General features: G+C 39.5%; 2 protein-coding genes across 3 annotated transcripts in view; one reads left to right on the plus strand and one right to left on the minus strand.

Annotated features, from left to right (window-relative positions):
* The window catches only part of LOC123980988, a 78,080-nt gene extending 76,279 nt beyond the window's left edge, over nt 1-1,801 (minus strand). The window contains exons 1-2 of the mRNA XM_046065587.1: nt 1,726-1,801; nt 1,525-1,634 (exon numbers count right to left, since the gene is read on the minus strand). The gene's annotated coding sequence lies outside the window, so the exon portion shown is untranslated. The remainder of the gene's footprint in view (nt 1-1,524; nt 1,635-1,725) is intronic.
* Nucleotides 1-13,296, plus strand: part of cntnap2a (contactin associated protein 2a) — a 434,170-nt gene that overhangs the window by 373,500 nt on the left and 47,374 nt on the right. For both annotated transcript variants that reach the window (XR_006827635.1, XM_046065574.1), the window contains exon 18: nt 2,305-2,432. Coding sequence is in view for 1 of the 2 variants with exons in the window: in XM_046065574.1 (XP_045921530.1) it covers nt 2,305-2,432 (128 nt within the window). In the remaining variant the exon portion in view is untranslated. The remainder of the gene's footprint in view (nt 1-2,304; nt 2,433-13,296) is intronic.

Here is a 13,296-nt window from a genome sequence, read left to right on the forward strand (position 1 = left end):
CCGAGACATTCAATTTGGTTGACATTCACATATAAAAACATCTCTGAAACTCTGCATAACCCCTACAAAGAGCAGAAGAGCTTGCCTGAAAGAGTGCAAAATGATTGTGTTACTATATCAACTGAACTTAAAAGTGAAATATGTTGTACCCATGGGAATTTTGGACAGTTTCACTGTGCTGAAACTAAAATTGTCACTGCTGCTAATGCTAACGTTTGCATTAATGTGTCAGCTCAGAGTCTACCTTAGCTGGACAGTCTGATGAGGTGTCTAACTTCAAAGGCTGAAGTGACTGAATGATGAATCCTCCATCAGTGATGCATTTATTTAAGAGTGATGTTTTCCTCCAGAACCAACAGTTTGTGTTTCAAAGCTCTTATAGCCATCTGATGGATATTCTCACTAAACAAATGCTGTCTGCGTGTGCATGTGTGTGTGCATACTGTTAATAAGCAAGAAGGAGAGATTTCATTTACTTTCCTGTTTCCCCCCTTGTCTCTAAAACTGATGAGATTACAAATAAGTCTTACTCTGTCTCGTTCTGTCCATTAATATTGTATGCATTAATGTCTCATTGTTTGGCTGAGTGAGTTTTTGAAATATTACCCATATAACTCTATTTCCACTCATTACCGATATTTTTGGCAGCACATAGAAACACACACACGCATGCACGCGCACATACATACACTAAGCCATGTATTGCATCTTACTTTTTCATTTCCGAACTGCAATGAATGGCAAACAATTCAAATCAAATAGTTCTGTGAATAATTTAGAACATGTCTTAGTCAGACTCATTCCCACTTTAGATGCTGTGATTTATATTTTTAATGTTTGTAGTATTGGGATATCAGTACAGTTCTATTGCTTTAAACACAGGTCTTTCACCCAGGAAACCGTTTTTCGTTTTCCATGTGAAATAAATAGTAAACATAGACCTCTTTTTTACATACATATGTAAATGAAGTTATGTAAGTTAACTAAATTAAGTTATGTAATTCAACTTGTGTAACTAACATACTTATTTTAACCCAAACCATGATCTTTTCCTAAACCTAACCAAGTAGTTTTAGTTCCATGTGGTAAGCACATGTTTTATTTTAAAGGTTTAAATCAGTACCAGCCCACCCTTTGCGCACTTGCGTTGGGCCCCTCGCTTCCTGTATTTATTTTTTACATTTGTTTAAGTTTATGGGACACAGAAAATCAATCTATGTCTCTGACCCAGAACAGGGGGTTCCCTCCTCAATGGATAGGTACTGGAAACTCTGCCTGCATCACTCAGAGAGGACAAAGAGAGAGAGAGGAGTGTGCACGTGTTTGCCAGTGTAATGGCACACGCATAGGACGACTGTCACGGATGGCAGAGAGAGAGAGAGAGACAGAGGTTGACCCTCTAAACAGGACTTTATTTCACCGGCAGAGTAATCATGAGGATAAAACAGTCAGGTCATTTAAAGGCAGCAGTATTACAGAATTGCCCCTGACATTAGGCATGAAGTAAGATCTCAAACATTTCACCTGCTTTCATGCTGCATTCTGTCAACAGGTCGACAGGCACTGCCATCAACAAACAGCAGGCGTCGTGCATGTATGCTGAATACATATCTGACAAGCCCCCCTGCATCAGCCTAAAAAAAATCCATGAATGGAAAAATATATTTTATATTTATATTTTTTGCTTACATTGATCTACAGTTGTATTTGTGGAATTTACAATACCACAAGAGTGCAAGAATGATTTCTTGACGTGTATGACTGCTGTTGAGTAGTAGTATTGTTTTTCTGCCAACATGCCTGTCATCAAGAGTTGTTTCACCCTCCTTTTCTGTTGACAGTTTAGAAAGATATGTGGCTTGAGGCTGTTTCTGAGACCGCTGATTAAAGGTCTGAGGACATCATTCTTAATGAACTACTAATGAATGAAGGCATGTTTACTACAAATGTGTGTATATAAAATGGTTATTTTGACAACTGTATTTCCAGTCAAACTAAGGACGGCCTCCAAAGAAAGTCATGCCTGTTGTCTACCCAATCTAACCAATTGTTGCATATTTATTACTGCTAACTTGACCACAGAGCCTGTAGAGTGTTATAGTTTGAAGCATAGGATCCACTGCTGCCTTATTTAAATGAATAGTGTAGCCATATCATCACATATGTGCAAAATAAAAGAAGGTTTCTAAACAGCAAAAGATGCAAAAAATTTGCAGATTTTAAAAGTACGAACATATGAAACAGCATGTAACCTAGAATCTCTTCTTACCTCTGTCTGCATGTTTCTTTCCACTCATCTTACAGGAGAGAAGATTCGGGTCTGTTGGTCTACAAGGAACACCTGCCAGTCAGCCAGGTTGCCGTGGGTGACACCAACAGGTCAGGCTCTGAGGCCAAGCTCACTGTTGGACCACTTCGTTGCCAAGGAGATGGTAAGTGTCGAATGTACTATATATATGATGGGCAGCTTGGCAAATATGTAACTATGTCAGAATCCAGAATGATTAATAAAATAATTAATGAATTATTGAATCTTGGACTTACAAGAATTAACTTTAGCTGAGATTTCAGCTTGGTTGAAGAAGGGCTCCTGCTGTACTGATAATAGTGGAGGTTACTGATTTATAACAAGCCTATTACAGAACAGTAATACATAATAAATAAATAAAAACAGAAGAAGGAATTTATCTAAAAACTGGCTCTGAAACCAAATTTGTATTAAGGGTCAACCTGATTAAGTTAGTTTTATTAATACACACTATTGGAACCCAAATGGAGACTCGGTCCCCATGAGTCCTGACTGTGGGACATACAGGAGGTTCTGCCAGAGGATGCCAAGGTGAAAAGTTCAGTAATGTAGCCAGGAGCTAAATCACGCTGTGCTTTAGAAGTAAAAGAACTTCAAACCTTACAGGGAGCCTGAACAGAGAAATGAAAACTGTTGTGAGCATTCTGGTCTGGATTAGCTGCAGGTCTAAAAGGGACCATTGAGCGAGGCAAAAGGACTGCAGTTACAATGGCCTAATTGAGAGGAAATATGTGTGCTAGGGGGGGTTTCATTTTCAAAATAACTCTCAGCTGGTTATAGAGGCATGACCACATAACCTTTGCGAACGGCTCATCAAAGGTTGAATCAAGAGAACACCCCTGGTCTCTTTAATACAGCTCATATTAAAGTTCCCCTTGTTGACATTGTGTGTAGCTTTGGAGCAGTCGGGGAGCAAAAGGACTAAAGGACTCTTGTGTAAAAATTTTACTCTGTGGAAGAATTTGTAGAGAAAACGAGATGGTGCTTACGACAAAGGTCACTAGGCTGTGCGTTGTAATAGCAGATAAAGGTTGTGTTACCTGTTAAAATACTGACTGCTCTATGATGTCTGTTGAACCATGGTAGTGTTGTGTCTGAAATGCCAACACCTTCGCTGAAGCAGATCAGGTAGTACTGCATGGACAAGAGACCACGAAGATCTAAAATGTATAAGATCACATTCTTTTATAACTTTTTGTCCAAAGAAGGTAATATGTGACTCTCTCAGAAGCTGTCTCGTATTCAGTGAAACAGCCTAAAACTAGACTGGAATGTTTCCAAAATGTAATTAAAACTGAATAAATTAGCTGGGAGAATATTGCATTCTCAATAACCTATGATAACAAGTGCAGGCACCCCAGTCAGGAAAATTGTAGAAACTTTTGACTTATGACCTCCTGTGCATAAGAAGCACTGAGCTCTCTATAGGTTCCAAAAGATACATCGTCTTCTCTGAATGTCGGCAAGACAATGTAGGACAGCATGTTCAGAGTTCAAATGTTATGTGACGTTTGCCTCTCTATACTCTCCCTCCACTCTGCTTGACTCAACCTTTCTGTGCCAAATGAAAATTACTCATGGAAATCAAGTCAATGCCAGCTGTCTCCCTATCACTATCACTTTTGATGTATTCAGGTATGTAACAGAGGGGAACTAAAAGGATTGTATATTACTAGAGAGCAAAGTGCTAGGCATCTAAAAATGATAGCTCACTACATTCGTACTTATTCTTGAATTACTACCTGAATTGACTATTTTAAGTGGCAGGTGCATTGTGCATGTAATTCACTGCACCTGCAAAGGGCAGGAGCAAGCTAAGAAATGTTTATATTATCTACACATTAAAAAAGTCTCACTTCAAACAACAATATACGGAAAAACGGTTAATGATGTATGATATCTCCCTCTTTGTAACACTTCACTGTACCATTTACTGGAGAAGCCTCTGATGGCAATCAAGGGTACGTGGTCTACCTGCACATTTAAACAATGTGGAGTCAGTCCTTCAGGGACATCCAGTTGTTTTCTGGTCCATTCTGTGGATGTTTTCAAATACTTAACAGTGGTAGCACAAAAGGGCATCCCACCTGTAAAAGTGTCTCTGTGACCCGTGCCACGGTTGCATCACACTTGCGGCACCAACCATGGTCATTTATCAACAGATGTTGCTCAGTCTACGCACATCTAACCATTGACAAACCCACAGTTAAACCCACCCACTATATTTCTTAATGTTAGAAACTGTACGGTCAGCGATGTGTTGGCAATAGTTAAAGGTTCGGTGTGTAAGATTTAGTGGTGAGGGTTGTGAATTGCAACCATCTGTCCAGTCTATTACTGCCCCCTACTCTTTCAAAGAGCGTCGGACAGGTACGGTGGCTGACACAGCACAAAAGGTGTCTCTTCTGAGACAGCAGAGAGTAGCCAGGCAAGAAATGAGGTTTCTTTAAGTATATTTATTAAGAAATTATATTTACTTAATTATTCAGTAAAACCATGTGTTATTGCGACTTGTCCACTGACACATAACATGAAAATGTAAGCCAAGAGTGTGAAACACTGTCACTGTTTCTGCACCACAGTCCATTATAAACCACATTATAGACACTGACAAGGGAAACACATTCATTCTCTCATGATTATGTATCCAAAACTGCCCGCCAACAATAATATCTGGCCCACAGACAGATTATGGTGCTTTGATAGCGGCAAAAAGTATAAATAAATAAATACTTTGATAGTGGTGCTGAAATAGATCTCAGTCATGACAGCAACAGTTACTGACATAATCACTTCCTCTTTAGTGGTTTTGCCTACAAAATAAAAGCGCAATAAGCTTGTTTACTGTACAATACAGTATTTGGACTTGAACTGAGCTTTTACTTTGAAACATTCTGAATGACATTAAAAGAGTCTGTAGGTTGATGGATATGGATCAAACACCGAAGCAAACACAGTGCAGCACATGCATGAGAGTAAAAAAAAGTTATCTCAAGGTGTGATCAAACACTCAACCCTTGGGTTGTGAGTGCTGCACCTTACTGACTGAGTTAACCAATCCACATTTTGATGCAAGTCAGTATCATGACTTATATTCTCATCTACCATCTAAATATTGCTCCAATGCAAAACTTATTTGCAGATCCCTGCTGTAAATTATTACTACTTCTTCTTCTTCTAACGTACGTATTCAGTATAGTTATTAGTGTCTGCACTGCCTGAATTCTACCAGAAGCAGAACAAGAAGAACGTAGTGACAAAACGCGCTCTGTAGCGCTGTTTGTCCATTTTCAGCTACTGTAGAAACATGATGATGCAACGTGGCAACGTCCATGGAAGGGACCTACAGTTATGTAGATATAAATGGGGTAAAGGGTTTATTATGTGAGGTTTTTACACACCACTGAAAACACAGTTATGGATCTTTTATTGCATTTCTGTCAATAGATCCTCAGAAATATTAAACACTGAACCTTTAAAACTTTTGAGGAGTTTATGCTATTACCAAAAATGCAACTAAAAAAGTGTTAACTTAACCAACAGAATTCAAAAAGAGGAAAAGAGTTCTTTGATTTTAATTATCTTCACTCTCCTTATGTGGAAGAACATTTTGACTCTTTCTTCATCCCTAATCCCAGTGGATGTGGAACGTTATTAGTATGTCTTAGACTGTACAATACATTCAGACATTGTTAGCCAAACTTTTGGAAAGAAACAAACCTTTTGATGATTAGAATTTGCTCTGATGGTTTGAATGGAGTCTTAATTAAAAGCCACCGTGAGAGAACAAGAGAAAACACTTCATGCATAGCAGAGCACAATTGGGCACATTGTTATTCTGGGTTTGCACTTGAGTGTGAAAATAACACATTGCTCATACTGACGTTGTAGCGATCGTTCAGTGAAACAGTTGCTTTATCTTGACTGTCTTTCTACTGTGGAAAATTACTATGTGTGTGTTTGCGTCTGTAGGCACATGATACATTTGTGCTTATGTATGTGTCTGGGACCCGATAGAGGTATTTGAACTCTATTCAGAGACTTTCCATCTAAAGACTCATTTTTTCATCCTTTTATTCCCCTCTATCTTGTCCTTGTAGTTTTGGCTGTTTCTCAGGTAAACATCTGATATCAGATACTGCAGAAACACACACACACACACACACACAAACACACTGAGAGGCAGTATAATCCTAGCTGTTTCTCTTCCTGTCTATTCTTCTAATCAGTGTTGGCACACTGCTCTCTGTGGGACTTCAGGTCAGCTGGAAGACACACACAGATTCTGCCGCTCTATCATATTGACCAGCTTTCTTTCCCTTTCTAACTTATGAACTTTTGCTGTTTCACCTGCGGGGGGTCAGTCTTGCAGTGAGTACTGGGTTTCTGTCAGATCGGCATGGATTAATTGCATCACATTCCTGAAGCATCTGTTGTACTTGGCTAAATGAAACATTTCTCATTCTGAATCTGAATGGGCTTTCACACAAACTCCTAAGAGTCAAATGGATAGTGGAAACCTTGTCCTAACGATGTAAAGCAACGCAGCCATAAGGAATCGCTTACCTTACAAGGAAATATTCAGTAGCTGTGGGGCAGGAAAAACACACACGAGAGTGTGATGTACACCGAAACACCCGCAACCGCTGTTTTCTATGTGAGCCTGCACACCAGGGGGGTCAGCAAGGCAACTTGAAGATGACGCAGTCTGACATGGATATGCCTCTGCTTTATGCACGTCAGCTCTCCAAAAAAACAGCTATTATTTTATTTTTAACATTTGCTCCCCCATATCAGCACATCCTGGTTATTCTACCTTGACTACTTCTTCTGTCTGTATGATGTGTCTGGTGTATACTGTTGGTCCTCAGTTGCTCTCTGGAGGCTGCCAGGAGCCATTAAGCTGTTTCGTTTGCTTAATATCCCTCAAGCCAGATTGTGATCCTGATTGTGACCTGAACATGAAACAGACTACAGCTACAGTAAAAGGGAACAATATATGGTGTTCTTCTTTAATCTGAAACAAGTGAACCAAACTACAGCTGTGAAAGCAATCTCAATCTGATGCTGACTTCCCAAATGTATTACCCGTTGAGAGGATTCAGAATAGAACAGTATGAATTCCTCAATCAAGTGATTTTGTCTCTTAAGATTGTCTCAGCCTCCTTCATTCTCTCTTTCTTTTTTTTCTATCTCCTAAGACAAAATACATTAAAACAGCATAGAGAGGAAGTAATGTCGGTATCTGCTATGTGATGTAACAAATACCAGAGAGGTTTTGTGGAAAGTAATATCCTGTGGAAAGAAAAAGCAAACATGGATTTAATCTTTAGTGCCAGGCAGCATGATCATTACGATACTAATGCTTCATATATTATCCATTGACTGCTCATTTTTCATACTAAAAGGAATAATAGAGTGTAGCTATGCCATCTCGGCAGACTGTGAGTGCAGATATGTGCATACTGCGTGTTTTTTTAAGAGACAGTACTGCATTTACAACCACAGAGGAATATATCTTAAGAAAACTATGAGTTTACAAATCTCTCATGCACCAAATATTCTGCTCTCATTTTAATCTATCAGTCCATGCGTACATTCATCCAGAAGACAGGAAGTGGCCTGGTTCTGTCGAGGTTGCAGAACATGACAGAACACCTGCCCTCACTCCTCACTGGTGTCACACTCATTATGTTCCCTTCATCAACAATCTGGTGCCAGTCTCTCACTAATGTCCCCTCATCACAGAGCTGCCAACATACAAACAAACCATGATTTAATGACCCATGACATCACATCTGTTTGTGTGTGTGGATCTATCATGTAGCGATATGGTAGACACAATTACTAAAGATGGATCCTTCTGTCACTTGGAAGGAGCCATATTCTCTTTGTCCTACTCTGTTCACTCTGTCTATCTATCCACTGTGTGTGTATGAGAGACAAAGACGGCGTTATCCTCTTTTCTATTAAGTGACCAAATTAACAAACTAACTTTAAAATGGAGATGACTTTGAGGTATGTTTGCAACACTGCTGGCCAAGACACTGGAACATGGAGCATACATTATATATTGGCCCATTAAGGCATATTAAACATATATTAAAAATTTCACACGTGAATAGGTACTCCGTGTATGATTGATGCCCCTCATACTGTGCATGGAGCTCTGTCTCAGTAAGAGCAATGATGATTGGCTGCCATATAATGGGTTTTCATAGGCAAATGACTAATGTCTTGGGCAGTGAGGGAAAGTTTTAGTAAGGAGGTACTTATGTGTCTGTGTGTATGTGCATGTGTACGTGTCTGTGTGTGTGTGTGTCTGTGGTGGGCACACAGGCAAGTAAGAGTGCAACTTTCTGTGTGTGTGTGTGTGCGTGCGCCTGTGTGTGTGTACATGCTCCAGCATTAATGAAGCCCATTTCCATGGCTAGTTTAATGGCAGGCTATACAGTCACAGGCAGACAAAGAGGAATTAGCCCCATTTATTGATGTTAAAAGGGTTTGGACATTTTAATAGATGGGAATGAAAATCAATGACAGCAAATGAAGCAAAGCGGCATATGTTCTATTAATATAATGTAATGCACCTGCTTTGAGACATGCTTGGTCTCATGACTGACCATACAAAAAAAAATGCTTACTAGGGTCACCTAGGATAGTACAAAACTAATTAATTGGTTTGTACCATTTGTCACTGTTCATATGCTAACATGTAGTGTCTAAGTGATGTAATTCTGACAGGCTTTTTGAGACATTGAGTGTGTATGCATTACATAAAGGTCATTGTTTTGGTTTGTTTAAAGAAAATAAATTGAATTGATCTGTTTATTGTGAAATTTAGGTGTAAATATATTGTGCATGGTAATGATTCAATAGACCAAACAGGTAAACCAAAACAGCTGACCATGGTATAAATAGAAAAGTCAAAGGTTTATTCTCTCCAACAGCTGTTAATTCTGTTGAAATGTCAATGAACACTGAAACTCAACCAGTTCCAGTAACTCTGACGGAGGAAAACAAAAGGTGATCCTGAGGTTTTGGTGGATGTTTTTTACCTAAAGCAGTCCCATATGCATGTGCAGTTTTTAGCATAGCATTATATTCATGAAAAAGACAGAGTACATGTATTCTTTCCTTTGAATAATGGCTGATGCACAAGAAATAATATATAAGAAAAATAGAGAAATAAATTATACTTATTTCCTTCTTTCTTGCAACAAATGTGTGACAAGCAACTTAATTAAAAAGTGAGACTGAGAAAGGGCTTCTTGGGCCTAAAAATGAAAGACACAAAATTGCCTGAAAATTCTAATGCTATGTTTACTGTGAATATACAGTACCTAGACAATAAAATTACTCTCCACAGATGGCTCAATCACACACAAATGAGTCTCAATGGAAGTTTAAGCGAGAAAGAAATATGCATAGGGCAGGAAAATAGGCTTGTCATGCCACAGTTAAACACGTTTCAGAACTATATTATGTAGGTTCAATTGTTGTGTTTTGAACAATGACATCTGAGCTGTGTCCTCAGGGGCACTTTCTAAGCCAGATGCATCACTTTCCAAGATAGGTGCCGCTGTCTCTCTTTTTAGATGACACTATTCTTAGTCGTTTGATGAAAAAGCCTCCCACCCACTTTGCACCTGAAGTAAGTAGCAAGTGGAATAGTTAAATGAGATTGCAGAGCGTGTGTTTGCTCCAATAAACTGAGTAATAAGTGTTCCAGCAGAGCCTGAGATCCTAAATGTCACGATCTGCAGTGATAGGACACTTCACTCTGCGAGTACATGCAGCATGTGTGAGGTTGAGGTTATAAATATGAGCTATTGTTGCAGTAAGTGTGGTCTATTCTGCCCGCAGCCAACAGTGTACATGAATTAGTGTTTTTAATGTATATGCACATGTTTGTGTGTGTGCACCTGAAAATGTCCTTGCTAATGGCCTGAGACAGTGCAGTCAGTTATCCTTACCATCTGCTGGTACTGGCACATAACCCATCTGGTCAAGCATAGACAGATGAATCATCTAGTTGGCTTCCAGACCCAAACTTCACCTCAAACTATATCTCACATCATGTCAGCCGCTACAGTTCAGTGAGTTTTTTTTTTTTTTACACGAGTCCCTGTGGCCTAATCCAGAGGTCAGCAGCTGTTTTTAGTCAAAGTATTTGATGGGCCCAACGATGTTCACAACCTCCTTTTAAAGAAACAACTATATGTAAAGAGCATCTACTCATGAAGTGCAAACTCACCATAATAATGATAATAATTTTAAGATGTGGTTGGGGTAGCTGCAGATCCCTGCAAGAACTTAAACTTATCTGGCTGATGGATGGTTCTTTTGTGATGGGTTCACTTCACAATTTTTAGCATGTTTAATGCTTACTTAATGTTCACTATCTTATCTTAGCTTTGTGTTTCAGCATGCTAACATTTGGTTATTAGCACTAAACATAAGTACAGCTGCGGCTGATGGGAATGTCATTAGTTTTTTGGTTCTAAATCAAAGTACTGGACTAACTGAAATTTGTCAATCCCTCCTCTCGTGGGCCTTTTTTGTGATTGTTGCGGCCTAAAATCGCTGATTTTGCGGCAAAAGTTTCAATGTTTTGGGGCATGTTTTTGCGATGGAATCATGGGAATAAATGAAAACTGCAAAGGTAGATTTTTTAAACTTTAGAATTATAGCTGAATCATTAAACAGTCACTCCAGGATTTTGCAGACCTAACCTTACCTCTAACCCTGCATATTCAAACCAGCTTACCTTGATTATTTCAGCACTTGCAGTTGACCAGGATGCTACAGCCTGTGTCAAAGTGAGTTGTCTCGTCTGACGTCCTCCATGCGTTTCTGCCACTCTCTGTCAATCACAATTCCCTTTATGTTCAACCACAAGACTGCACATTTTGCAGTTTACCCCCACTTTGGTCAAGAAGATCAGGATCCTGTTTTTCATCCTTTTTTTTTTTTTTGGCAAATGTGAGATCACATGTCTGCTGCAAGGAAGTGACAAGCAGACGTATGACTACGCTTTGCGGGAAACTGCGATGATGAAAGTTGCATGGTTGGTCAAAACTGCAAGTCACATTGAATTCACTGGGATTTTTTGAATTTGTGTTAATAGTTGCAATCCCAAAATCCTGGAGTGACTGATTTGTGACCTGATGGTGGCGGTAGATGAGAATTCAGTGTATCACTAAAGCTATTACAGTTCATCCAGAGGGGGACATGAATGTTTATACCAGATTTCATGGCAGTCATCCAGTAGTTGTTGAGATATTTTAGTGTGGACTTAAATGATGGACTGACTAATTAAATTTTTTACAGATTTTGTTTTGCTCCAGCTGGATTAATGTAGAACAGTAGCTATACATCAAACATCCTCCAGCCATAGGACTGAGTCTCAGTAATAGTATTGCGTGTTGTGAAATTGTTTTCTTGAAAACTGTGCAGATAGAGCTGTTGCTATATTCTAATCACCATGGTCACTGCAGCAACAACCCGGAGCATAAAAGCTATAAAGCCTGATGCTAATGCTTAATCTGCATGTTTATTTTGTGGGCACTCAGTGGACTGTGTGTTATTACATGCTGCTAACTGATGGTGGTCCTCTCATCCAGACAGCAGTGGTCTTTCCACAGAGTGCTGGTTTGTAATATTATGTTTTTTCGCTGGGCCCAGTCCTTGTATGCATTGCGAAATGTTTCAAATAGTGGTTTAAAGTTAGGGATAGGAATTATTAAAGACCTCCACCAAGCAGTAAAATATTCTTGTGGCCATCTAAGGCTTCGTCTGAACTTTAATAGAAGAAAAGAAATGAATATAAATCAACTTTTATCCTGTTTCTTTAGTAAATGAAGCGTCTAACAATCAAATAGCTCAGCAACAAAGGCCACAGACAACCTGAAAGTAGATCTGAGATCCTCCTGGCTAAGTAGTGCACCACACAGTGAGACCAAGGGCATCCAGGAGAAGTGACAACAGGATGAGAATTTCTGCATCACCTTGAGAAGCAATTATTAGACAGATAAAAATGGCTCATCAAGCACACCACTTCAGATTTCATTTGAAAACTGCCTGTCTTTGAAGCACCCATTGTTAACCATTGACGCAGTACCTAGGGCGTTCTTGTTTCTATCTACTGTAAGTCTTGTACATTAGGGGGGGGGAGTAACACATGAATAAACTGTACATAGTATACTTACTTTGCCTCGCCTTTAAGCACGTTATCAGGCGTTAACAGTTTAATATGTGTGGTGTCTCTGTTAGCAAAGACATTTATGTGCTGGATCAGTTTTTGAAATATTTGTTTGATAAACATTTCAATATGGGAGTGATAAATGTGCCACAGAGTCTGGCCAACCAGTTGCATCTGTGGATCTGGCACACGGGCAATCAGGTTTATGATTTGGCTTCCGTGTTTATTCCTCTAACACTGTTTTCTCTCCAACACTCAGTTTCTGTCAACCCCCTAATTTTTTTGTTCTCCTTTGCTTCTCACGCCATGGATCCCTTTTGAGGACTTTCTCTCTAACCTCCTACTTCCCCACTTTTCCTCTTATTCTCTATCCCTCCTTCTGAAGCATAACTCGCCTCCCGGCTGTGTTTCTATATCCCTTGTGTCCTCCTTGCTTCTGTGTCTTTGTCAACCTCCTTTTTTCACTCTCTTGCTTGAAGCTTCTAAGGTCTCATTCTGTGTACAAATAGATATCACAGCACATGAGACCTTTTAATGTTGTTTGTGAATTTGTGTATGCTTTGGTCACGACTCAAGAAATGTAGGACTGGACACAAGTGTAGACCGAGGAGGAAGCCAAGTGACTTCAGTGGTTTAATGACCAAACATAGCTGGCAGGCAGGTAACAGGTAGGCAGGTTCAGGTCCAGGTTAACGTCTGGGTTTGGGTGCCAGAAGCTCAAAAGCAAAAACACAAGGTAAGACAGGAACATAGCAACACAGATAAACTGACGAGGGAACAAAGG

The sequence above is a fragment of the Micropterus dolomieu genome, linkage group LG01 (assembly GCF_021292245.1).
Source record: "Micropterus dolomieu isolate WLL.071019.BEF.003 ecotype Adirondacks linkage group LG01, ASM2129224v1, whole genome shotgun sequence".
NCBI lineage: Eukaryota > Metazoa > Chordata > Actinopteri > Centrarchiformes > Centrarchidae > Micropterus > Micropterus dolomieu.